A 24335-nucleotide genomic window follows, 5' to 3' on the forward strand; every position below is an offset into this window, starting at 1 on the left:
ACATGAAAGGTCACGGACAATAAATGACAGAGAGTAACAATGGACAATGAAAGATGGACAGTAAAGACAGTGTTCTCAGGAAAGGCTCCCAACCTGGCCATCTGCTTAAAAGCAAGGGTGGGGCTGTGATAACACACCTCTTGACAGTCCAGTTGACAGGGGATTTTAGCCCATAAACGAGCCCTATGTCAAACAGGTGTCTCTGTTCCACCCTCTTAAGTTGATGTCTCAACCTGTGGGACACCTCTGAAAATCCCAGCCCCTCCTGCTAGTTTTTCATGGAGAGACTGTTAGCTTTCTTAACTGTAGGCTTGATGTTCAAGGTCAAAAACTGCAGCTGGATGGGAATAACTCAACTCCCACCTGCTTTTCTCTGAGAAAACTGAAAGAGATAAGCTCTCACTTATTCTGACATTCTACAGGCTGATTAGGCCCAAACCACCACCACCCCTTTCCTCTTGCCATTACACGAGTTACTAGGCATAGTCAGACTCTTAGGCCCTGGGCTTCTCAGTACTGAACTGGGCTCCAAACCGTTCCAAACCACTTCTGATCAGATTCTCTGTAAACTTTAGGGCCCACTGCAGTGCTTGAAGTAGGCCCCAACAATAGGAAGGACAGGGAAAGGTGTACTGAAGTTGGTGTCAAGGAGACTAGAAAATCTAAAAGAGACAGACTCATCCACAGAAGCACTGTGGGTGACAAGACCAGACTCCAAATGTAATTTAGTACTGGGGACATGCTATCATCCCCCTGACCAGAATGCTCAGGGTGATCTCAAGATGGAAAATGAAATCACGGAGGCAACCAGATAAGGAAGTGTTGTAATAATGGGTGACTTCAACTGATTGGATAAATACATATTCCAGTCAGGACAAAGAGGTTACATTTCTCAGTGTCTGAAATTACTGTGCCCTAGAACATTTGGTCATGGAACCAAACAGAGGGGAGGAGACCCTGGATTTAATTCTAAATGGTGCCACCCAGGACCGAGGGTGAGATGTGAGCATTGTCAAATCAGTTGGAAACAGTGGCCTGTTCTATCAGCTTTAACATACATTTAAGTTGAAAATTGCTAAAGAAGTCCAAACACAGTCACATTTGACTTCAAGAGGAAACTTCTCTAAAATGACGGAACTGGTAAAAAGAAAGTTCAAAGGGGGAGTCAAGAGAATTAGATCTCTTCAATGTCTTGGAGATTACTCAAAACCACAATAATAGAAGTTTAGCTAGAATATATACTACAGGTCAGGAAAGTAGCACCAAGTCCAAGAAGTCACCAGCATTCCTCTTGCAAGGAACCAAAGGTGGTTTACATGGTGGGCCTCCCCTCCATTTTTGGTAAATTCTCCCAATGGAGTGATGTAAACAGTGGGGTCCCACAAGGATCTGTAAACAACTGCTTTTCAACTTTTCATAAATTATCTAAAATTAGGAGTGAGCAGAGAGGTGGCTAAGCTTGCTGGTGACAACAAAATGTCAAAGGCGGTTAAAACAAAAAGGGATTGTGAAGAGCTCCAAAGGGGTGCCTCCCAACTGTTAGAATGGGCATCAAAATGGCAAATACGGTTCACGTAAGCAAGTGTAAAGTGATACATGTTGGGGCAAAAAAAAACCAACTTCATGTATACACTGGTGGGACCTGAGCTAGCAGTGACTGACCAAGAAAGAGATCTTGGGGTTCTGATGGACAGCTCAATGAAAATGTTGACCCAGTGTGCAGCTGCTGTGAAAAAGGAAAATCCTTGTTAGGCATAATTAGGAAAGGAATTGAAAATCAAACTGCCAATATAATATTCCTCGTATACAAATCTATTGTGCAACTGCACTTGAAATACTGTGTACCGTTCTGTTCACAACACCTAAAAATGATATTATGGAATTGAAAAAAGTCCAGAAAAGGGCAACTAAAATGACTAAGGGGCTGTAACAACTCTTCTATGAGGAAAGGTTACAATGTCTGGGACTGTTTAGCTTAGATAAAAGGCAAGTAAGGAAACATGATAGAGGTGTACAAAATTATGCATGATATGGAGAAAATAGATAGGGAGACATTTTTCTTCCTCTCTCAGAATACTAAAGCCTGGGGTCATTCCATGGAGCTGTTTGGTGGGAGATTCCAGACAGATAAAAGGAAGTGCATCATCATCCAACACATAGTTAAACTATGGAATTTACCACCACAATATGTAGTGATGGACACCAATTTGGATGTCTTTAAAAGGGGATTAGACAAATTCATGGAGGAAAAGGCTATCAATGGCTGCTAGGCCTGCTGTCTGTATGCTAGCTGTAGTATCAAAGGCAGCGTGTTGCTAGGAAGCATGACTAGGAAGCTGCTATTGCACTCATGTCCTACTTGTGGGTTTCCCACAAGCAGCTGGTTGGCAACTGTGTGAAGAGAATCCTGGACTAGATGGACCATTGGTCTAATCTAGCATGGCTCTTCTTATGTTCTTATGGGTTGCACGAAACCTCAGATTTCCAATTCTCAACTTGGGGTAGGTATCCAAGTTGTAGCAGATGGATTCTGAATCACTTTGAGCAGAATCAAGCCATTCCCCAAAGTGCCAAATCAGGGTCAGAGTAGTTGTGGTTAGTGCACACTTCTGTGTTTAAATATGTTCTGTTGCAGACATCATGCAGGGTGTCATTCCATCACTAGAGGAATCCTCTTCAGAGGAAGAACTGGAGCCTCCAGAAACGAAGGGAACACTAGAGCAGTTGCTGGCACCAGACCAGGAGGTACCTGGGACATCGGGGGAGACTGCTGCAGACCCTTCCTTGTCATGGGGAGGGGACTCTGTGGAGCAGATGCTGAGCAACCCCCTGAACCCCAGGAGCAATGTCACCTGAAGCAACAGGACAGTAGGCCTCCTGTAAGAAGGACTGCTTGCTTACAAAGAAGGCCACCTCAGGAGAAAGTGACTCCTCTGGAGTAGGGCTCTGGCCTGGGTGGGGCTCAGCAGCCTTTGTGGTTAAAAGCCTTCTGTCAGGGCTTGCTAGTTGGAAAGAGTGTTGCATTAGCTTTTCCTACTTTGTTTCTTGGGTTCCTGACACTGCCTGGTGGCTGAACTTCTGTGCTACAGACCTTGGACTCCTGCTTGACTCCACCACTGGATTGTGTATGTATCTGACTGCCTAACTGTTTGACCACTCCTGCTTTGCCTGACTCCATGTACTTGACTGATTGCCTGTGCTTTGACCCTGTGCCTGTTATCATGTTCACTTCTGCCTTTGCCTGTACTCCGTTGAACTGAAACCTGTCTGCTGGAACATTGGCCTGGTTTACTACTTGGTGTTGTGGTCGGCTCTATCACTGGGACTGCTACAGCCAATGCAGAACTCAGGGAAGGAAGAAGTCAAGGCTACCTTATAATAGTCTAGCTGGATGTTGTTGTTCAGTTGTTAAGTCGTGTCCGACTCTTCGTGACCCCATGGACCATAGCACGCCAGGCCTTCCTGTCCTCCTCTCTCTCCTGGAGTGTGCTCAAGTTCATATTCATTGCATCCGTGATGCTATCTAGCCATCTCATCCTCTGCTATCCCCTTCTCCTTTTGCCTTCAATCTTTCCCAGCATCAGGGTCTTTTCCAGTGAGTTTTCTCTTCGCATTAGGTGGCCAAATTATTTGAGCTTCAGCTTCAGTATCTGTCCTTCCAATGAGCAGTCAGAAAGGCTATAAAGTGTTGTGATATGGAATTTATGTATAATTTATGAACTTGTGGAATATTTAGGTACTTTGTGTTTACATTTGGGAGAAGTCAAGTTTTATATGTAAGCAAAAACACCAATCCCATCTTTTCTGCTGTGCTAAACAAGTTAAATTAATAGTCTTTCTTCATATGTGCATTTGTCTTATCATTGGCCCTGTGTGTGTGCTTGAAATGCTCTTATAAAATCGTGCCGAGAAATTTCCCCCCAAAGAAATAGTAGAAGAATATAATTTTCCTTTTAGTGTATACTTTCTGCCCTCAGGTTTCTTCTTGAAATGAAATGTAACATTTTTTTCAGTAGAGAATGCTTTCAAATTAAAGTTATTATAGCCATTTATACAGGGACAATTCTTATTTTACTTTTGTGTGTTTGGAATTCATGCTTGCGTACCTCAACCCCAAAGGGCTTTATATTAAGAACTGCCATGTGAGCCTTGATGCAGGAAGCAAATACCTACTTGTTTGTGCTGACTGTAACACAAAATGAATGGTAATGTCAGCATCTACCACATCTATGTAATAATATGTCTGCTTCATTCATAGTTAAAGGGGAAGCAGGAGGACCAATGTTTACATTAAACATGTGTGTATGAGGGGAGCTGAACCATTCCCCACCTTACCTCTTCATGCTTCATTGCTGCCAGTGCTATTTTTCCAGCCCATTTCACTTCCAGTAGGGTAAAAAAAAAGTTTGGATGAGGAGCAACAAAAAGGCTTTCTTCAGATACGTAAACAGTAAAAGGCAGAGGAAAGAAATGGTGATTCATTGGTGGTTCAATGAGGATGGCAAAACGATAACAGATGACACAGAAAAGGCAGAAGTGCTCAATTCCTACTTTGGCTCAGTCTTCTCCCAAAAGAGGGTCTATGACCCCCCTGGCAAAGCCAAAGTACAGGCTGAAGGGGCAGGATTGCAGCTTGAGATGGATAGGCATATGGTCAAGGAACACCTAATTACTTTGAATGAGTTCAAACCTCCAGCGCCAGATGAACTGCATCCCAGAGCAATAAAGGAACTGGCAGAAGAGCTCTCAGAACCACTGTCTATTATCTTTCAGAAATTGTGGTAGACGGGGGAAGTGCCAGAGGACTGGAGGAGGGCTAATGTTGTTCCTATGTTCAAAAAGGGCCAAAGGGAGGAACCTGGACCTACAGACCAGTCAGTCTGACATCAATCCTTGGGAAAATTCTGGAGCAGATTATAAAGCAATCCATCTGTAAGCACCTTGAAAACAATGCAGTGATTACTTGAAGCCAACATGCATTTGTCAAGAACAAATCCTGCCAGATGAATGTGATCTCATTTTTCGATCAGGTAACCTCCCTTGTGGACTGTGGGAATGCTGTGGACATAATATACCTCGACTTCAACAAAGCTTGCGACAAAGTGCCCCATGATATCCTGATGAGCAAACTAGCTCAAAGTGGGCTAGATGAAACAACTATCAGGTGGATCCACAGTTGGCTACAGGATCGGACTCAAAGAGTGCTTATCAATGGGACCTTCTCAAACTGGGGAGAGGTAACGAATGTGGTACTGCAGGGCTCAGTCCTGAGCCCAGTGCTCTTTGACATTTTTATTAATGACTTGGAGGAGGAGATGCGGGGATCGCTGATCAGATTTGCAGATGACACAAAATTGGGCGAGATAACTAATACTCTGGAAGACAGCAACAAAATTCAAAGTGATCTTGATAGACTGGAGCTCTGGGCAGAAAACAACAGAATGACATTTAATAGGGATAAATGCCAAGTTCTGCACCTAGGAAAAAGAAACCAAATGCACATTTACAAGATGGGGGATACTTGGCTCAACAATACTACAAGCAAGAAGGATCTTGAAATTGTAGATCACAAGCTGAATATGAGCCAACAATGTGATGTGGCTGCAAAAAGGAAATGCTATTTTGGGCTGCATTAATAGCTTCCAAATCACGTGAAGTACTAGTTCATCTTCATTGTCTCTGTGCATCACACATATGGGCTCTGCACCTGCACTGAGCCTCATTTCAAAAGCTTCTATAGCTGAGGAACTTTTTGACGGGAACCCTTCCCCCACCGTCCACTGTGCCTGTCCCAGCGGGTTCCTGCCTGTTCCTTCAGTCCTCTTTCGACCGCCACAGTGAATAGTCTTGTTTGGAGCTTCCTCTCTGCCTAGAAAGAGATTTGCGGTGTTCTTGCTGCTGGAGAAGCATATACAGGACCCTGTCTTCGACACAGTCCATGCCGAGTTGTCGAAACCTGTAGCAGTGCCTTTCCTCTCAACCCTTTTACAGACCGTCCAACAGTCTTAGAAGGCCCCCTCCTCCATGGCTCCAATATCTAAGTGCCTTGAATCCCTTTAAAGGATGCAGGAGAAGGACGCGCCATTCCTGTATTTACACCCATGCCCCAACTCCATTATTGTTGAATTGGTGCAAGGTTGATTGCAGAAGTCTCATGCATCACCTGTCAATAAGGAAAGGAGGTTAGACCTCCTAGGTAGGAGAATGTACTCTACAGCTGCTCTGGGGCTTCGAGTGGCCAATTACCAGGCCATGATGGCCAGGTACCAGTTATTCCTGTAGGAGAAGATGGAGTCCTTCTGTGCCTACCTCCCAGAGGACCAAAAGGAACTTGCCAGGGTCTTCCATACCGAAGCTGTCAGACTATTGAGGCAGCAGATTAATACCTCTAGACATGGTGTGGACTGCAGTGCCAATTCGATGGTTGGTTCCATTGCCCTCAGGAGACATGCCTGGCTGAGGTCTGCAGGGTTGACTCCGGAAGCTAGGTCCCAAATGGAAGACCTGCCTTTTGATGGAGAAGGGCTCCTCAGTTCAAAGATGGACAAGCAGATGGACTCTGTTCAAAAAGCAAAGATAACTGCCCATAAGATGGGCCTGGGCCCTCAACCTGTACAGCAAAAGTGCAGGAGTCACAGGTGGTTTCGGCCCCAGCCGTACATGACCAAACATCAGTTCGACTGGTACCAACGTTACCAACCTACTCAACACCAGAAGAAACAACCTGCTTTGGCTACAAAATTTCATCAGGACCGTGGCAGGATCGACTCATGCTCAAAGCGTCAACTTTGACTCCATGACGTTGTTCACCCCTGTTCTCCCCAGCTAGCCTTTTTTCAGATCTGTTCTGACACATTTCCTACCAGTCTGGAAGATAATAACATCAGACACCTGGGTGTTAGACATAATTGCTTGGGGTTATATGATAGAGTTTCACACTCTTCCCCCCCAGGGACTGTTTGCGTCACACCATCGGCGCAAGCCGTCCTTCTGAAGATGTCCACCCTGCTCCAAAAGGGAGCTATTCAGAGAGTCCTTCCATTCCAGCCAGACAATAGCTTCTTCTCTCAGTACTTCACTGTACCAAAATGGGATGGAGGTCTCTGCCCTGTCATGGACTTAAGGAATGTGAACAAGTTTATCAATCCCAGAAGGTTCAGAATGATCACTTTGGCCACAATCCTCCCTCTCCTTCGAAAGAATGTCTGGGTTTGCTGCCATAGACCTGAAGGATGCGTATTTCCACATAACGATTACGGATGCCCACCATCAGTACCTGCACTTCATCATCAGTACTGGCATGTTCCAGTTTCAGATTCTGCTCTTCAACCTGGTGACCACCCCAAGACTTTTTACCAAGTGCATGGCGGTCATGTGCGTGTACCTGAGGCTACAAGACATTAAGGTTTATCCTTATCTGATTTGTTCCTGGTCTCAGATTCCAAGAGGGATCTCTGTCGTGCCATCAGGATTGTTCTGAACCTTCTGGGAGTATTGGGCCATTGTCAACAAAGAAAAGTCAACTCTGGAACCCACTCAACGTCTCCAGTTTATAGGAGCACTATTAGATTCAACAGTTGCACGTGCTTACCTCCCGCAAAACCCACTTAAGCAATTAATTGCTCTTGCAGAGACTGTCTTCACCCATTGTTCGGTCCCTGCCCGCACCATCCAAGTCCTATTGGGCCACATGGCGGCTACGGTTGCGGTTGTCCAATGGGCAAGGCTTTGGATGCAGCCACTACAAAACTGGCTGCTTCTAAACTTCAATTCCACCAGGGATGCCTGGCACTGTTGTCCATTGATTCCGGCCGAGGTGTTGACGTCCCTCCTTTGGTGGATGCAACCGTGCAACTTGGATCAGGGCATGCCTTTTGTCCAACCACCTCCTACACGAATTTTGACAACGGAAGCCTCTCTCCCTGGATGGGGAGCCCACTGTGGCCCATTGCAGACTCGGGGTGTATGGTCTGCAAAAGAAAAGAACTGCCACATAAATTTCCTAGAGTTTCTTGCAGCTTGGAAAACGATGCGTGCTTTCGAAACTTATCTTCAAGGGAGACATGTGCAAATCCTGACAGACAATAAGTCTTATGGCACATTCGGAAGCAAGGCAGGACACATTCTTCACGACTTGTCAGCCTCACGTTGGATATCTTTCAATGGACAATTCAGCAAGGCATTCTCTTGAGTGCTCTTCATATTGCAGGACAGGACAATGTCTTAGCAGACACCCTAAGTCAAATGTACTAGTGTCCTCATGAGTGGCAGATGTTGGCTTGTATTCTGGATAGGGATGTACAAAAGTGACTTACTTTTCACGGATTATGTTGATGGTGGGGGGGGAGGCGCTCCGTTCCTTCGCCCGGAATCCTCGAACGGCCAGCTGTGCTCCGCGGCAGCTCGGCGGAGCAGCCGGCCAGGCCTGGCCCGGCCAGGTGACAGCCGTCTGCAGCCGGATTTCTGGCCGCGGAGGGCTCTGGGTAAAAAAAAAAAAACACAACCAACTGCATATGCAAATGGCGGCAGCTAGGGCCGCCGCCATTTGCGTTCCCTCTTTTTGGCCATCTTAATCTACGTCAATATTTACGTAGACTATGACAGCGAAAATCAAGGGGAACGCAAATAGCGTAGTGGGCGCTATTTGCATCCCTTTTTCATTCACCGTTTTAGCCTACGTAAATCTTTACATAGACTAAAACGGCAAATCAAAAGGGGATGCAAATAGCGCCCGCTACGCTATTTGCGTTCCCCTTTATTTTTGCCATCATAGTCTACGTAAATATTGACGTAGATTAAGATGGTAAAAAGAAGGAACGCAAATGGCGGCGGCCATAGCCGCAGCCATTTGCGTACGCGGTTTTTTTTTTAAAACCCACCCAACCATGATAGGCTACGTAAATCTTTATGCAGCCTATCGCGTCTTTTTTTTTTTTTTTTACACAAGCCTGGAAATTGCGGCGGCGGCAGCCAGTCGGAAGACCAGCCGCCACCGAAGCCACCGCCAGAGCCGCCGCCGCCCGGAAGATCTGCCCCAGTTGAGTCTCGTCCTGGGGGGGGATCCGCGGGGGGGTGGGGGGGGTAGGCCGTTCCACCACAGAGTTGGGGGGCCGAATGCACTGGCATTCGGCCTCACCGAGATCCGTGGCAGAATTCTCTGACATCCCTAATTCTGGATTGCCTCTTCCAGGATTGGGGCCATCCAACAACAGACTTTTTCACAACTCTGGCAAATACCATATGCACCCACTTCTGCACAAGAATGGGGGTCGGTCAATCGTCTTTGGTAGATTCAGTGGCGGAGAGAACTTTTCTATCTGTTTCCACCATTTCTCCTCCTCTCCAAGTTGCTGCAGAAGATAGTGCATGACGGGATGGACTGCATTCTCATTGATCCTTGGTGGCCGAGGCAGCCATGATTCCCAACTTTACTGCGCCTGTTGAGGAGACAGTTCCTGCACATTCTGCAGGTTCTGGACCTGGTATCTTGGGACTGGGGCAGGATTTGTCACCTGGATCTCAACACATTGATGCTCACAGCTTGGAGGATCCAACAATGATTACTCCTCCTCGAGTTCAACCCAGAGTTCAGGCAATCCTGGATGTGGTGAGGAAACTGGCTACCTGTTCCTATGCTGCAAAGTGGTTGTCTTTTCAGTCCTTTGCCAGTCTTGATGATTTCAACCCTCTTCAGGCCTCTCTGGAGAACGTTCTCTTTTTTCTACAAAGTTTGCTTCAAAAACATTTAAAACTTTCATCTATAAGAGTTTATCTGGTGGCCCTTTCTTGTTACAGAGGATTGATTCAAGGTTTTTCCCTCTTTGCTCACCCTATTACTTGTCAGTTCCTGCAGGGTCTAAAGAACTTGGCCCCTCCAGTTCGAACTTTGGTTCCTCCATGGAGTCTCTTGGTTTTACATGCTCTCCTCTCAAAGCCCTTCAGACCTTTGGCTGTTTCTACCCATTGAGAAACAACAAAGGAGTCAACCCAGTATCCAAATTTCTCAGAAGCTAGATCCATCTATCTTAGTAGACCTGGTGCCCAGGCCTTATCACTACTCAGTCACCAGATTTACCAGAAATAAAAACATAAGAGCCATGTTGGATCAGACAAAGGGTCCATCTAGTCTAGCATCATGCTCACACAGTGGCCAACCAGCTGTCGATGGGAAACCCACAAGCAGGACATGAGTGCAAAAGCACCCTCCCACCCATGTTCCCCAGCAACTGTACTGCCTCTGATACTGGAGGTAGCACCTCTATCATGTCTCCCCTTACTCACCTTTTTTCCAAGCTAAATAATCTTAGCTGTTGTAACCTTCTCTCATATGGGAGATGCTCCAGCCCCTTGATCATTTTAGTTGCCCAGCCCTTTTCTGCACTTTTTGCTGCTCTAGAGCTGCCTTCCCCAACATGGTGTCCTTCAGATGTTTGAGACTTCAACTCCAGTCAGCCCCAGCCAGCATGGCCAATGGTCCAGAATGCTTGGGTTGTGGTCCAAAACATATGGAGAGCACCAGGTTAGGGAAAAATGTTCTAGAGAGTGTTCCCCAATGTTTCCAAGATGAAGGGAACCATTCTAGGATGAGTAATGTGAAGTTGTCAGTGTTATGATAAAGGCAATAATGCCATAAAATATATGACACGATAGTCTTAAGACAGCTGTACTGCACTTGTTCATTTGGGGGTTTAATTTTCAGTTGTCAAAGCCTGGCTTACATATCGCTACTTTTCATGTGATGAGTGTAATACCTACCAGGCACTGAGGCTAATATTGCACTGGACAGGGATAGCTCTGCTTTTTCACGCTCAGCCCTCTTTCCCCTAAAACAACCAGGATCCCCATGTGTTAAGGAGGAGGAGGGTATAAATGCTTTGGCATCTTTTCTAAACACACTGAAAAAGATGATTTATTTCTGCAATAATAAAAAGCTTTGAATACAATTGGGAGGTAACACTTTGTTACAAATATGGATAAAACATAATCTATTCAGCAATATCATAAAGCAAATATTATTTCCAGGGGACAAACTAAAAAGGAGACTGAATTGCCCTTCAAATGTATTGGTTCATTCTGAATGGCCATAGGAAATAATTGGAAGATTTTAAGGACCATATTCACATCAAAATACTTGCAAGAGATAAACATATCCTGTTCTAAGAAAGCTTCTCCAAATCAAAATACTTCCTTACAGAGCAGTTTTAGGGAATGTGCAGAAACTGTATTTTCATGAGGAAAGGTTTAATGTGTTTTTATATTTTGTGTGTAAAATCAAGACTGAAGATGAAACGATTAACATTAAAATGGGGAAAATGTGTGTCTCTTACTTAAGGCATTTTTGTTACCAACTATGCTTTGTTACTAAACCTTGCATAACACACAAAATTCAGTGCCAACAATGAATAGTTTAATGTGTTCAGTATAATGCTCTCCTTTACAACCACAATGTAAAAGGAGCAAGCAGTGCCTACAAAGGCTCTTTTTTCTGTTTTTTTTTTTTTTATGAATGTAACATAAATTAGATGTTCTATAAATTATAAAGTACCTTTTTAAAAATTTATCGGGGGGGAGGGGTTTGAAGGTGTTCTTTCCTGTGTTTTAAACCCAAAAGATAATTGTGTTGTATTCAGTTTAAAGCTCTATTTGATTAAAGCCATGTTGATTTCATACATCTAAAACTGCTAACATTTGAGTGAAAATTGGAACAAATACAAATGTCACTTAACATTTCAACCCCCCCCCCCCAATCTTGGGTAGTTGTCACAAAGCACAGATGGCCATTGACTGCCTTCAAGAAATCCAGATTGGCAGAACACCTGGCTGACAACCAGATCTCTAGAATCCAGCCAAAATAACAGATACTGGTATAATAGTTGAGTTGAGTTTGCCATTGCCTCAGCAAAGTGGCAAACTGTCTTATGGTGGCTGGGGCATGCTGGGCATTGTAGGACTTTTTTTCTGTCTAATTATGCATATCCCTAAGGGTGCAATTCTATGCATGTTTAGAAAGAAGAAGGTCCTACAGCTCCCAGCATTCCCCAGCCTGCATGGCTGGCTGGGGCATGCTGGAAGTTGTAGGACTGTCTAAACATGCATAGGATTGCACCCTAAGGGAGCAATCCTACCGGGATAGGCGGCTGCCTCCAAACTCGGAGGCGACCGCCTATCCAATGCAGGGCAGGAGAAGCGCAGAGGGGATCGTCCCCTCTGTGCTTCAGCTGCCCTGCATTCATGGCTAGACAGCCGATTTCAGGGAAGTGGTTGCCGGACAACACGTTGGATGTTTGTACCAGCATTTCCGTCTTCCCCGCCCCCGAACACCCCCCAGGAATGCCCCGTTTTCACCGCTCCGCGCTCCTCCTCTGAGCATGGAGTGCGGGGTTGTTCCAGCCTGCCTAGGCAGCACAGGAGGGGGTGAAGGTCGGTTCTCAGGGCACCGACCTCGGAGTGCAGGCTGTAAGGTCGGTTCCCAGAAACCGACGTACGCTATGGCTGTCTAGCCACTGACTAGCAGCCATAGGATTGCTCCCTTACTTGATAAAACAATGTTGCGGGATTCTCTAATTCTGCTCCCAACCCTTAATAGCTTCAGACATTGGCTATCAAGCGTGTCAGAGAACATGGTGGACTTTGCCAAACGGAGATAGCTGTGGGATTGAAACAGAATCACAATTAATTTATATATGCTGCCAATTCCTAATTAGATTGTGGCTCTCTTGACCCTAGATCTTCAGTGCTGCCTAAAATGGCTGAACACTGCAATTTTATTTTAGGGGAAAGTAACTAGCATGCCACATGCTAATTAATAATAGTATCCCTCAGTTCATCTGGCCCATACCCACAGTCCCAAAGATGAGATATCTGTTTCAGAGTATCCTTAGAAAGCTTCAGAGAAGGCAGTTCTACCTCCCTCCTAGCCAGCTTGTACTTCGAATCTAGAAGGATGCCAGGGAATGCCTTTTCCGAGTGACCAGTTGCACACATTGCAACAGTGTGTCTGAATGCATACAGCATCACGTTTGTTTATTTATTTTATTCAATTTATGAATCGAGCTATAGCTGAAGCTCTCAGGGCAACATACATAATAAAAGCAAAAAAATAACAGTCAATGGTTTGAAAAAGAATAAAACACATTAAAAAGTATTATCTTAAAAGCAGCAATAGAAATCCAGCATTTAAAAGAGATAAATAATTGAACACCTAAAAACAGAGAAGATTATTTTAAAATGCAGCAGTACACATATTAAAAATAAAGCAAGCAGTAGTTTAAAAGGTCTGGGAGACTAAAAAGGTATTTATTTCCCTGATGCCCCAAAGCCACAAATTAGGTGCCAGGCAGACTTCTTTACTGAGGACATTCCACAATTTGGGGGCCATCATGGAAAAACCTGCTCACAAGTAGCCACCCTTTGAATCTCAGTGTGTGGGGGCACTTGGAGCATGGCCTCAAATGACAATCTCAGGACATGAGCAGGAACATATGTGAAGAGGCGATCCTTTAGACACTGTGGTCCTAAGCCATAAAGGGCTTTGCAACACCAACACCTTGAATTGAGCCTGGAAACTAACTGGGGGCCAGTGCGTAATATGGTCATAACACCCAGTTCCAGTCAGTAACTTGGCTGCCATATTTTGTAGAAACTGATGTTTCCAGACTGTCTTCAGGGGAAGCCCCATGTACAACGAATTGCAGTAATTCAATTGGGAGGTTACTAAGGTATGGATCACTGAAGCCAGGCTGTCACTATCATAGTAAAGCTGGTAAATGATGCTCTGTGCCACACAAGATACTTGTGCCTCTAGTGAGCACTCCCAAGTACCCCTAAGCTAGGGACTTTATCCTTTAGGACAGGGTGCACCCCATTCCAGAAAAGATTGAACACCACTCACCTGGACATTCAGACCACTCACTAGCAGTAGCAGTAGCAGTAGCACCACCTTGTCTGCATCAAGCTTCAGTTTATTAGCTCTCATCCAGTCCATTCTCATGACCAGGTACTGATTAAGCACGCCCACTGCCTCACCTGGATCTGATGAGAATGAGAAATAGGGCTGTTGTCTCCGAATGACCTCACATAGATGTTAAATACCATGAGGGACAAGGTGGAACCTTGCAGGACCCCAAAGCATAAATGCCAATGGAGTTGAGCAGAAGTCCCCCAGCACCACCTTCTGGAAATGGCCATCCAAGTATGAGTGGAACCATTGCAAAGCTGTACCACCCACACCCAACTCAGACAGCCTTTCCAGAAGGATACCATGGCTGATTCTATCAGAAGCCGCTCAAAGGTCCAGGAGAAGCAACAGGACTCCCCCTTGTCTCTCTCCCACCAAAGGTCATCCCACAGGTTGACCAAGGCAGTTTCTGTACCAAAGCCAGGCCTAAGCCCTGATTGAAATGGATCTAGAAAATCCATTTCATCCAAGAGTGACTGGATCTGATTGGCCATCACACGTTTGAGCACCTTGTCTAGGAAGGGAATCTTAGCTGCTGGCCTATACTTAGTCAGATCCAAGAATTTTTTCCCACAGAAGTGGTCTCACTACTGCCTTTTTAAGGAGGCTGGGACCACTCCTTCCTAGAGGTAAGAATTTATAACCTCTTGAACCCAGTCACTCTCCCTACTGGATGTAATAAGCCACGAGGAACAAGGGTTGAGCAAACTGGTGGTCAGTCGAACTTTACCAAGCACCTTGTCCACATCTTCAGGTCCTAAAATCTGAAAGTCATCCAACTGTCTGACCAGACAGTGCCCTGTATACCTTCATGGAGTGAATTGCCTGAACTGTAGAATCTAAGTCAGGAGGGAAACAAGCGATATTTTCCTCAAAATGTTTTGTGAATATGTTGCAGCATATTTATCAAATCTCCCGTTGGGCTAGAGCCCCAAAGGCTGGAAAACACTCAGAAAACCTTCATTGGATGACACTGAGAGGCTGCAGTGGTGAAGGAGACAAAATGCTACTTTGCCGTCTTTACTGCCACAGAGTAGACCTGCTAATGAGCTCTTATGTTCAATCAGATTTGAGATGAGTTTTCTTCCACCTGGGTCAAAGTTGTCTTCCCCCTTGCTTCATTGCCCTCAGCTCAAATATATATCAGGGAGCTAAATGGGCTCTGCAAAGTGAGAGAGGATGCTCAGGAACAATTGTGTCAGCCGCCCTGATCATTTCCATATTCCACAGAATGACCAGAGGAATGTCTCCACACAGGCAATTTGCTGTGAGCTGGCTGCATTTGGAGGTTGTTAGGGGTACATGTGGGCTGCCATCCCACAGCCACCCCAGAGTGTTCTGTGGAAAAACCAGATTTCCTGAGACTACTTAAAGTCCAATTCTTTTCCTTAAGTCAGTTCTTCACACTGTAGTTGTTGTGTGCCTGAACCCCCAAATTTACTTTGGGTATGCTAGCCCTGCCCAGGGTGTGCCTTACACCATGACCCAGGTAAAGGGGTGTTTCCTTTTCCTGTTCCTGTGTTTCCCATCCCTGTCATTCCCAGAACAAACATATGTGTGTCTCCTCAGAAGTAACTCCCATTGCGGTCGATGGGGTTTGTTCCTGAAATGTGCACTCCCAAAGTAACTGAGATTCCCATGAAATGAAATAATGTGTTTAGGAGCCTTAAAGTTATGTCAAAGCTGCATGTCTTTGATGTCTGCTCCCTTGTTTTTCAGAAATAATTAATTCACAGGTTCATTCCTTCACAGCATCAGGAGCTTCAGGGGAAAGGAGAAAGGGGATTAGAAAGGGGGCTGGTTGGAGCCACAGTGCTTCAAGTATACAGAGGGCTAACTCTCCTAAAGGCTGCAAAGTACTCTGTTGAAGCTGAGTGTGTTTGATGTCTGCTTCCTTGCTTTTTGGAAGTAATTAGTTCACAGCCTTGGTTCATCACACCATGGGGAGCTTCAGGGGAGGGAGAAAGCTACAGCTGTGTTTCTCTAATGTTTGCTTAGTTGTAAAGAAGGATGTGTGGGGGAAGCCTCCCATATTGGAGGGTATGGGAAGCCTCTCGCATTGGTTGATCAGCCCCTGCCAGTCTGATGGCTTTCTTTCAAGGGCTCCTTGGAGGCCTCTCTCAGTCTAATCCAGTAGCCAAGTCCAGACAGAGACAAAGGGATTCTTTTAGGGATGGCAGAGAATTTCTCCCCGAAACTTCGGGGGGCTGAGCGGCAATGTGTTTGGCCCCCCGAACAAGTTTCGGGGAGAAATTCTCCGCACCCCCCCCTGCCGCCCGCACCCCCCCCCCCCGGGACGGGACTTACCTTTGCCAAATGTCCCTCCCTGCGGCAGGTCCGGCCGGCGGTTCAGCGGGTGTTCATGCGGGGCAGGAGCGGCAGCCGGTCTTTTGACCGGCTGCCGCCGCCGCCATTCCAATAAAAGAAAGAAAAAAAACGCCCCCGTGATAGGCTACGTGACGATTAACATAGCCTATCACGGCTGACTTTGCAGACTACGTAAATCGTCACGTAGCCTATCACGGGGGCGTTTTTTTTTTTTTTTTTAACTTTGGAGTTTTCGGCCGGGCGAGGCGGGAAGCCTCCCCCCCGGCCTGAATTTCGTCCGGGCGACCCGGGAAGCCTCCCCCCCCCAGCCTGAACTTCGCGGGGGGAGCAGCGAAGCGCCTCCCCCCCACCGCGAACAAGCTTCGACGACAGGTAAGTGACTTTCGTCCACCCCTAGATTCTTTTCAAACCTTTATTCTTCTTTTACAACTTAACAACTATACCGTTTGCAACTAGATCTGAGCAGCACAGTACCTATGCCCTAAGTTGGAACAGTTGGTCCCCATTTGAAAGGGAATTACTGGCAGACCCCTGAACTTAAGGACTAGGGAGAGTCCCTCCCCTTTTCCCTTGGATCCTCTGGGCGCAGCCGTTGTTTGCGCGCCAACCAGGCACTACCCCTCCTTTCCGCGCCCTCCATCTGGCGCGCCTCTCTGCATCTGCGTCGCGCATCCACCAAGTCTGCTATCTGCGCTCCGTTACTCCCTGGACTGCTATCTAAGCTAGGAATGTTGGTGGGTGGAATCTCCGTCAGATGTTGGCCCTGGGAAAGAGGAGCGCGCTCCCCTCCCAGGAGCGACTGCTCTTCCTCAGAATCAGAACTACTCTGGGATTCTATGGGCTCAGTGTCCACCCTGACACATTAACTCCAAACCCCCAACCCCACCTGGAAGTTTCTTACTGTGAAGCAACTGAGAATGGTATGGTGCACTCATTCCTGGAGCCCTGCGCCAACCAAAGCTGATTCCCTGAAAAGTCTGGGTAATCCTACATTCATTTATTTTCCCTAGGGATGTATGAAAGTCACTTACCGTTTTGCTGATCTGCTTCACGGTGTGGGGGGAAGGCGCTCCATCCCTCCCCCCAGAATTTTCGATGGTGGGGAGGCACTCCATCCCTCCCTCCGAAGTCCTGCCCGGCCGGCTCCACTCCACGGGGATTCAGCGGATCCACTAGCTGGCTCCACCTGCAGCTGGACATCCGGCCACTGGGCAGCAGGGATGCAAATGGCGGTGGCCGTAGCCGCCGTTTGCATCCCTGTACATAACCGTGATAGACTACGTAAATATTTACATAGCCTATCATGACAAAGTAAAAAAAAAATGCATGCGCAAATGGCGACTACAGCGGCTGCCATTTGCATTCGCAATTTTTTGCCATTCTAGCCTACGTAAATATTTACGTAGGCTAGAACGGTGAAAAATAGCGAACGCAAATGGCGGCTGCCGTAGCCACCGCCATTTGCATACGCTGTGCCCAGCCACGGCCAGCCAGGAGACCAGCCGCACCCGCCGCACCCGCCACACCCGCCGCCGTCGAATCCGCCACCACACCCGCCACCGCCACATCCGCCCCAGGTAAGTGCTGTCCCGGGGGATTCCGCAGGGGGGGCAGAGGGCAGGAGGCCATTCTGCCACGGATTCCGGGAGGCCGGATTCTGTAGACTCACTGGAATCCATGGTGGAATTCTCCGCCATCCCTAATTTTCCCACTGTCACAGAGATCCCCTCAAGGTCTTTGACAGGAGCACTGATCATACTAGCTAGAAAATCTCACAGAGTCCTCTGGAATCCAGTAGTCTCTGGGACCAGACCATCCTAATAGCTCCCCCACCGCTGTAGAACGGAATAGTTACTGCAAGCCTAAATCTCATCAGGAAGTAGGGAATGGGCGGATTACTTACCCTGTTCTGGGTGGGGACATCCGCGGGGGGGGGGGGAGGTGATCCGTTCCTCCCTCCAGAATACTCCCTGGCTGGCTCCACTCTGCAGTGAGTCCGCAGAGCTGCCAGCCAGGCCCTCCCGCAGCCGGACTTCCGTCCGCTGCTGGGCTGTGGCCGCAAATGGCGTCCGGTGTAGCGGGCACCATTTGCCTCCCTGCATTAGCCGTGATAGGCTACGTAAATATATACATAGCCTATCATGGCAAAGAGCAGGGATGCAAATGGTGTAGCGGCCACCATTTGCATCCCTGCTCTTTGCCGTTGTAGGCTACGTAAATACTTACGTAGCCTATCACAGCTAACGCAGGGAGGCAAATGGTGGCCGCAGACCAGGGCAGCCATTCACAGTCGCAGACCGGGGCAGTGAACGGACCGGACGACGCCAGGTAGGGTCCGTCCTGGGAAAATTTCGCGGGGTGGCGGGGGGGAGTGCTCCATTCTGCCACGGACTCCAGGGGGGAACGGACTCCCACTGTCATGGAGTCTGTGGTGGAATTCTCTTAACATCCCTATCAGGAAGTGGTTTGACCATGACAAGGGAATAGATGTAAAATCCTCCACCTTCAGACCACCATCATCCTGTCCAGTAGAGAAAAACAGATCCAGAGTGTGACTAGCTGCATGAGTTGTGCTGATGACTTTTTGGGACAGCCCCATTGTTGTCATGGTGACCATGAAATCTTGAGCAGCCTCAGTGTCCCTGACATTGATATTGAAGGCCTCCAGAACCATCATTCTGGGAGTCCTCAACAGCAAATCTGAGACCACCTCTGTCGTCTCAGGCAGGGAGAGAGTTGGGCAGCAGGGTGGGCAATACACCCACAGAATCCCTAATCTGTCTTCAGTACCCAAGAGAAGATACAGACACTCTATTCACACTCAAATTGAATAGGAAGCCTGGAGAAAGAGAGATGGAATTTCTATGGACTACAGCAACGCCCCTGGCACTCTGATCTATTCTGTTACTGAACTGAGTACCCAGCAGGGCATATCTGGGAGAGGCTGAGGTCTTGATGGAGTTGTATATACCTGCTCGGAGAATTGGTGTCACATTTGTCACCCACAGAACAGGTGATGGGGGTACAGGCAGCTCCCCTGGTTCTCAAGTAGTGATGGAAATGATTAAAGCCATTCCCAGAAGCCCTGAGCACTGCTGCTGTCTCTATTGCCACAGACTCACAGTCACAAAATGCAGTAAAAACACAGGATGTTTTCTGATAATTTCCTTTTACATTCTTCCGAAAAGCACTGTGATTGGAAGTAAAAAGGAGAACCCTGGGAAAGTTATTCCCTGATCTGAACCTAGAGCAAAATTACACTCCCCTCTCCCCACCCTGGTATTTTTTGTATATGGAGAGTTTTTGGAGGAAACGTATCCATTTTTACAGACCCTGTGTCTGTGTCTCTCTGAATCTTGGAATCTTGGCATCATTCTTGGGAACTCAAGAATGGGTTCTTTGGCGCAATTTGGCAGACCCTTGCTTAGCTTTGAACAAATAGAATGTTCAAGAATTCAAGAATGTCCAGAATCTATCTGAATTAGCCTGATTTGTTTTGGAATTCAGGACATCTGAATCTGATACACACCTTTTAAAAAAGAACCTATTTTGGGGAAGAGTTTCTGATGGCTGAGTGGATTGTTGAGTGGAGGGGAAGAGAATGTATGTATTTCATTAGTTTTAGTTTACTAGTAACAGTTCTTCATTTGTGTGAAAACAAATACAAAATTATACAATGTAAAAGACCACCCAATGTAACAGACTCTATAAAACAAATACTACACTAACTAGCCATAATATACACAACACATGATGCAGCTTACAGGCTCACTATTTAAACAATATGTAACACAAATGACAATAAACTACATACAAAATATGAAAACATTACAGCTTCAATATTCAAAATATTTTAGTCTTATGAAAAAACACATGATTGCAGTCTTGAAAGATGGCTAATAAAGACATTAAATAAATAAATAAATAAATAAATAAACACTCCTCACCAACTTCTAGCCTTTTAAATATATATGTCTATTGACATACAATTCTTCCTTTTATCATACTATGACTTAATATAAAAACTACTACGTTATGATATAAAGCCATGCTCATTTAAATGGGAAATATTTGGAATAGTGTGTTATAACAGAGCCAGTGTGGCGTACTGGCTAAAGTATTGGACTGGTAATCAGGAGATCTGGGTTCTAGTCATCACTCACCCATGGAAGCTCACTGGGTGACTTTGGGCCAGTCACAGACTCTCAGCCCAACCTACCTCACAGGCTTGTTGTTGTGAGGATAAAATGCAGAGGAAGAGGATTATGTACGGGTTCCTTAGGAAGAAAAAAATGTGGGATATAAATGAAATAAATAACAGGATACATTCCTAACCCCTATCAGCGTGTCACCTTAAAAGTAGGGATGTACGAAAGTCACTTACCTTTTCGCAGGGGTGCTTCGCGGTGGGGGGAGGCGCTTCGCTTCGCCCCCCGAAGTTCAGGCGAGGGGGGGGAGCTGTCCCGAAATTCAGGCCGGGGGGGGAGGCTTCCCACCTCGCCCGGCCGAAATTCAGGCCGGGGAGAAGCGCCCCGTCTCCCCGGCCGCGAAACAAAGTGTAACCCCCCCCCCAAAATCCCGTGATAGGCTACGTAACGATTAACGTAGCCTATCACGGCTAGATTTCCAAAGTCACCCGTGATAGGCTATGTAACGATTTACGTAGCCTGTCATGGCTGACTTTGGAAATCTAGCCGTGATAGGCTACGTTAATCGTTACGTAGCCTATCATGGGGTTTTGTTTTGTTTTTTAACACTTTACCTTGTAATGGCGGCAGTGGCAGCCGGTCGGAAGACAGGCTGCCGCCCCCGATGAAAGGCCGACGAACCGCCACCGGGACCCGCCGTCAGGAGGGACATTCACCAAAGTTAAGTCCCATCCCGGGGGGGGCGGAGAATTTCACCGCCGATTTCGGGGGGCCGAATGCGTTGGCGCTCGGCCCCCCGAAGATTCGGGGAGAAATTCTCTGCCATCCCTACTTAAAAGATGTAGCTAGAACACGGTATTTTAAAATTTTTATCTAGTTAGTGGCAGCTGATTTAGGGAATAATCTGATATAGAATGTCTTGCATTGATCACATTAGTTGTGTTGCAGCAGAAATCTTGTCCCAAACAGATTTTAATAAGAAGCATATGTAAGTTTTGAGTGTTATAATATGTGAGTAGACACAAATATGAGTTTAAAAGGCTACATAGGGGGGTACTTGTAATTCTGTAAGTTATTTTAGAAAATGACATGGTACAATTAAAATGTCTCCCCTGAGTCTGTCTTATGGAACAAAATCTCTGTTTTGAATCCTGCTGTTCATATTAAATATAACTGTTTCTCTCCTCTCTACAGCTTTTAGTCGTGCCCCTGTTCCTATGGCAGTGGTCCGGAGGGAACTATCCTGTGAAAGCTACCCAATAGAACTGCGCTGCCCAGGAACAGATGTTATCATGATTGAAAGTGCCAACTATGGCAGGACAGATGATAAAATCTGTGACTCTGATCCTGCTCAGATGGAGAATATCCGTTGTTATCTGCCAGATGCTTATAAGATTATGACTCAAAGGTAGGTATTTGGCATCCTTGCATGTTGGATTTTGTTTTCATCTTGCTTGTGAGTTTTGAACTTCTATGTCGATATGAGGCTATGTAGGCACTTGGAATCTGTGTGCACAGTAATATTTAAGTGGGTTTACAGTGCAAAAATTGTTCTGTGAAATGGCTGTGAACAGAAGCCAAATATTGGTTGTAATGCAAAGCAGAAGCCCAAATCATTACTTTGAATCACAATTTAATATTGAGCCCCTTGCCTCCCCGATTTCTTGGGCACTTTTATTTCTCTCTTTCGCCTCACCAGCCTGCTTTGTCTCCCTCCCGCTCACAGCTTGGAACTGTGAATTACAGTTCATTAACTTCAGGTGTGACTCAGTGTATTCATAGACTTTCTTTATACCCTGTCCATTGCACCTGCAGTAGTTCAACCTTTTTGCACCTGGGAGCTATGTCTAGCCCCAAGCTTAGCATTTTTGGTGTTCAGAATATTTTGCATACATTACAATAGACCTGTAGAGTAGGTAAGTGTAATTATCCCCCATATTGCAGATGGAAGGGACTGAGGCTGAGAGAGAGTGGCCTGCCTAAGGCCACCTGATGACTTTGTAGCAGAAGTGAAATTCACACTGGAGACCTCCTGATTCATAGCTCCATCTCCTAGACACCATACTATACTGAATGGTATTTTTAACCATCACTGTCTCTCTTTGTCCCTTTCTCTATTTTTCTATTCTTTCCCCTTCTGCCTTTCTTTCTTTTATAAAAGACCAGAATTAAAAAAAAGCCCACAAATACAACATGGTACTGCCGGTAATGGTGGTGACACAACCCACTTTAGACTGGGGTGTGATCCCTTCTACCAGCTGAGAATAAATGAACTACCCTACTCTTGCTGCGTACTGTTACATAATCAACATTCCTTACCTTTATGTATATCTTTGTGCAATTCTCTAATCCCCAGCTCTTTCCCGCTTCAATAAACACAGTTTGTTGAAGTGTAGAGGACAACTCTGGAGTTTTGTCCTTTCTTCATATATGAAAAGGTACCTTCTTATTGAATACTGCTGGTTGTGCAGAGGTGACATTGACATAGTACATGATTCTTCCATAAAATGTTTTGTGAATTTCAACTAACTTTCGTTTGACAAAAGAGCAGAAACTTTCAGAGCCTGTCCATTATTTATTTCTACATTTCTGATGGTCTACTTTTGTGGAAAAGCACAATAAATGTCAGGCTGCCATTTTTATTTTATTATTTTTAATCTGCATTAATTTCAGTGGTGGAAACTACTTAAATCCACATATGCAAAAAATAATCAGTGAAGCTAGATATATTTTCAGACTGAAGGTTAACCTAGCATGCTCTTATCCCAGAATAATGATTTTATAGCTGAACCTCTGAGAGATTTATTATAATGGAAATGATGAGATAAGGTAATCAAAGTGTTGGTGCGTTGTGGTTTACATCTGTAGTCTGTGTATACAAAACGTTGCTTTCTACTGCCGTCTTAATTGCAGGATTCTCATTTGTTTATCACTTAGTGCACATGCAGGATTTTCAAATTAATGTACATTTTAATGTCTTTGGCTTTATTGGAAATATGGAATTCTAATGGGCTGTCAGAGGAAGGGCTTTTGCAGTCCAAGTCTGCATTAACTGGATAGAGAAAAAGCACCCTAAGAGGAAAAGGCAGGTGTCATGAAGTTGCTCATCAACAGTCAGCACCTGGACAACAGACTGAGCAGGCACACAGGCCGCTTGATCATAGTCTTCTTCCCCATTCTGTTGATATTTCTATTTAAATTATAGTAACTATTTTCTAAATTTGTGTCTATACATATAAATTAACGTATGCATATTTTATGCAAATCTGTCCCCTCTTTTTTTCTTTTCTCTTTTGTCATACATTTCCTCTTTTGGGGTGATGCAGAAGTGTCCACCTACGTAAGTGCCCACAACTTCTCAGAAAACTTTGCCCGCAGCAAAGTTGACTGGCAGCTTTGTATCTGGCAACTTTACCACTGACTATGAAGGGGGGCTCAATCCACCTTCTGCCTCTGTTAACCCTCTCCTTTCCAAACACTAAATGTTAAAACAATGTAAACACACACCATAGACCAGCATGGTGCCCTCCAGATTTGTGTTCTCAATTCTCCTAATGCATTCAGTTGTGTTTGCATTTCTGTTAATGCTTACATTAGCAGAAACGCATACAAAAATGCATACATTGTCAGAAATGCATTCAATAATGTATATATTGCAAGAAATGCATACAAATATGTATGAATTTTCATGCTCAGCATGGCAAGGGTGCTCTGGTCCTGGAATGGTCCCTAGAACACCTTGGTGCCACCGTGAGTACAGCACATTCATGGTGTTTTCATCACCAGAGAGTCAGCAGGAACTCAAGGAACAGGCAGCCACCATGAGAAGGTCTATGAAGTATTGTGACATCAACACAACTTCAGGGGTCCCATCAAGCCATGGAATCCTATCAAAGAGTGGT

General features: G+C 45.7%; 1 protein-coding gene across 1 annotated transcript in view; it reads left to right on the forward strand.

Moving 5' to 3' along the window:
- Window positions 1-7201: 7201 nt before the first annotated feature.
- Window positions 7202-24335, forward strand: part of ADGRL3 (adhesion G protein-coupled receptor L3) — a 713779-nt gene continuing 696645 nt past the window's right edge. The window contains exons 1-3 of the mRNA XM_084829694.1: window positions 7202-7374; window positions 12329-12420; window positions 21628-21841. Coding sequence (XP_084685820.1) covers window positions 7202-7374; window positions 12329-12420; window positions 21628-21841 — 479 coding nt within the window. The remainder of the gene's footprint in view (window positions 7375-12328; window positions 12421-21627; window positions 21842-24335) is intronic.

The sequence above is a fragment of the Heloderma suspectum genome, chromosome 2 (assembly GCF_057233095.1).
Source record: "Heloderma suspectum isolate Gila_16-S chromosome 2, 16-S_ref, whole genome shotgun sequence".
In the NCBI taxonomy this organism is placed as follows: Eukaryota; Metazoa; Chordata; class Lepidosauria; order Squamata; family Helodermatidae; genus Heloderma; species Heloderma suspectum.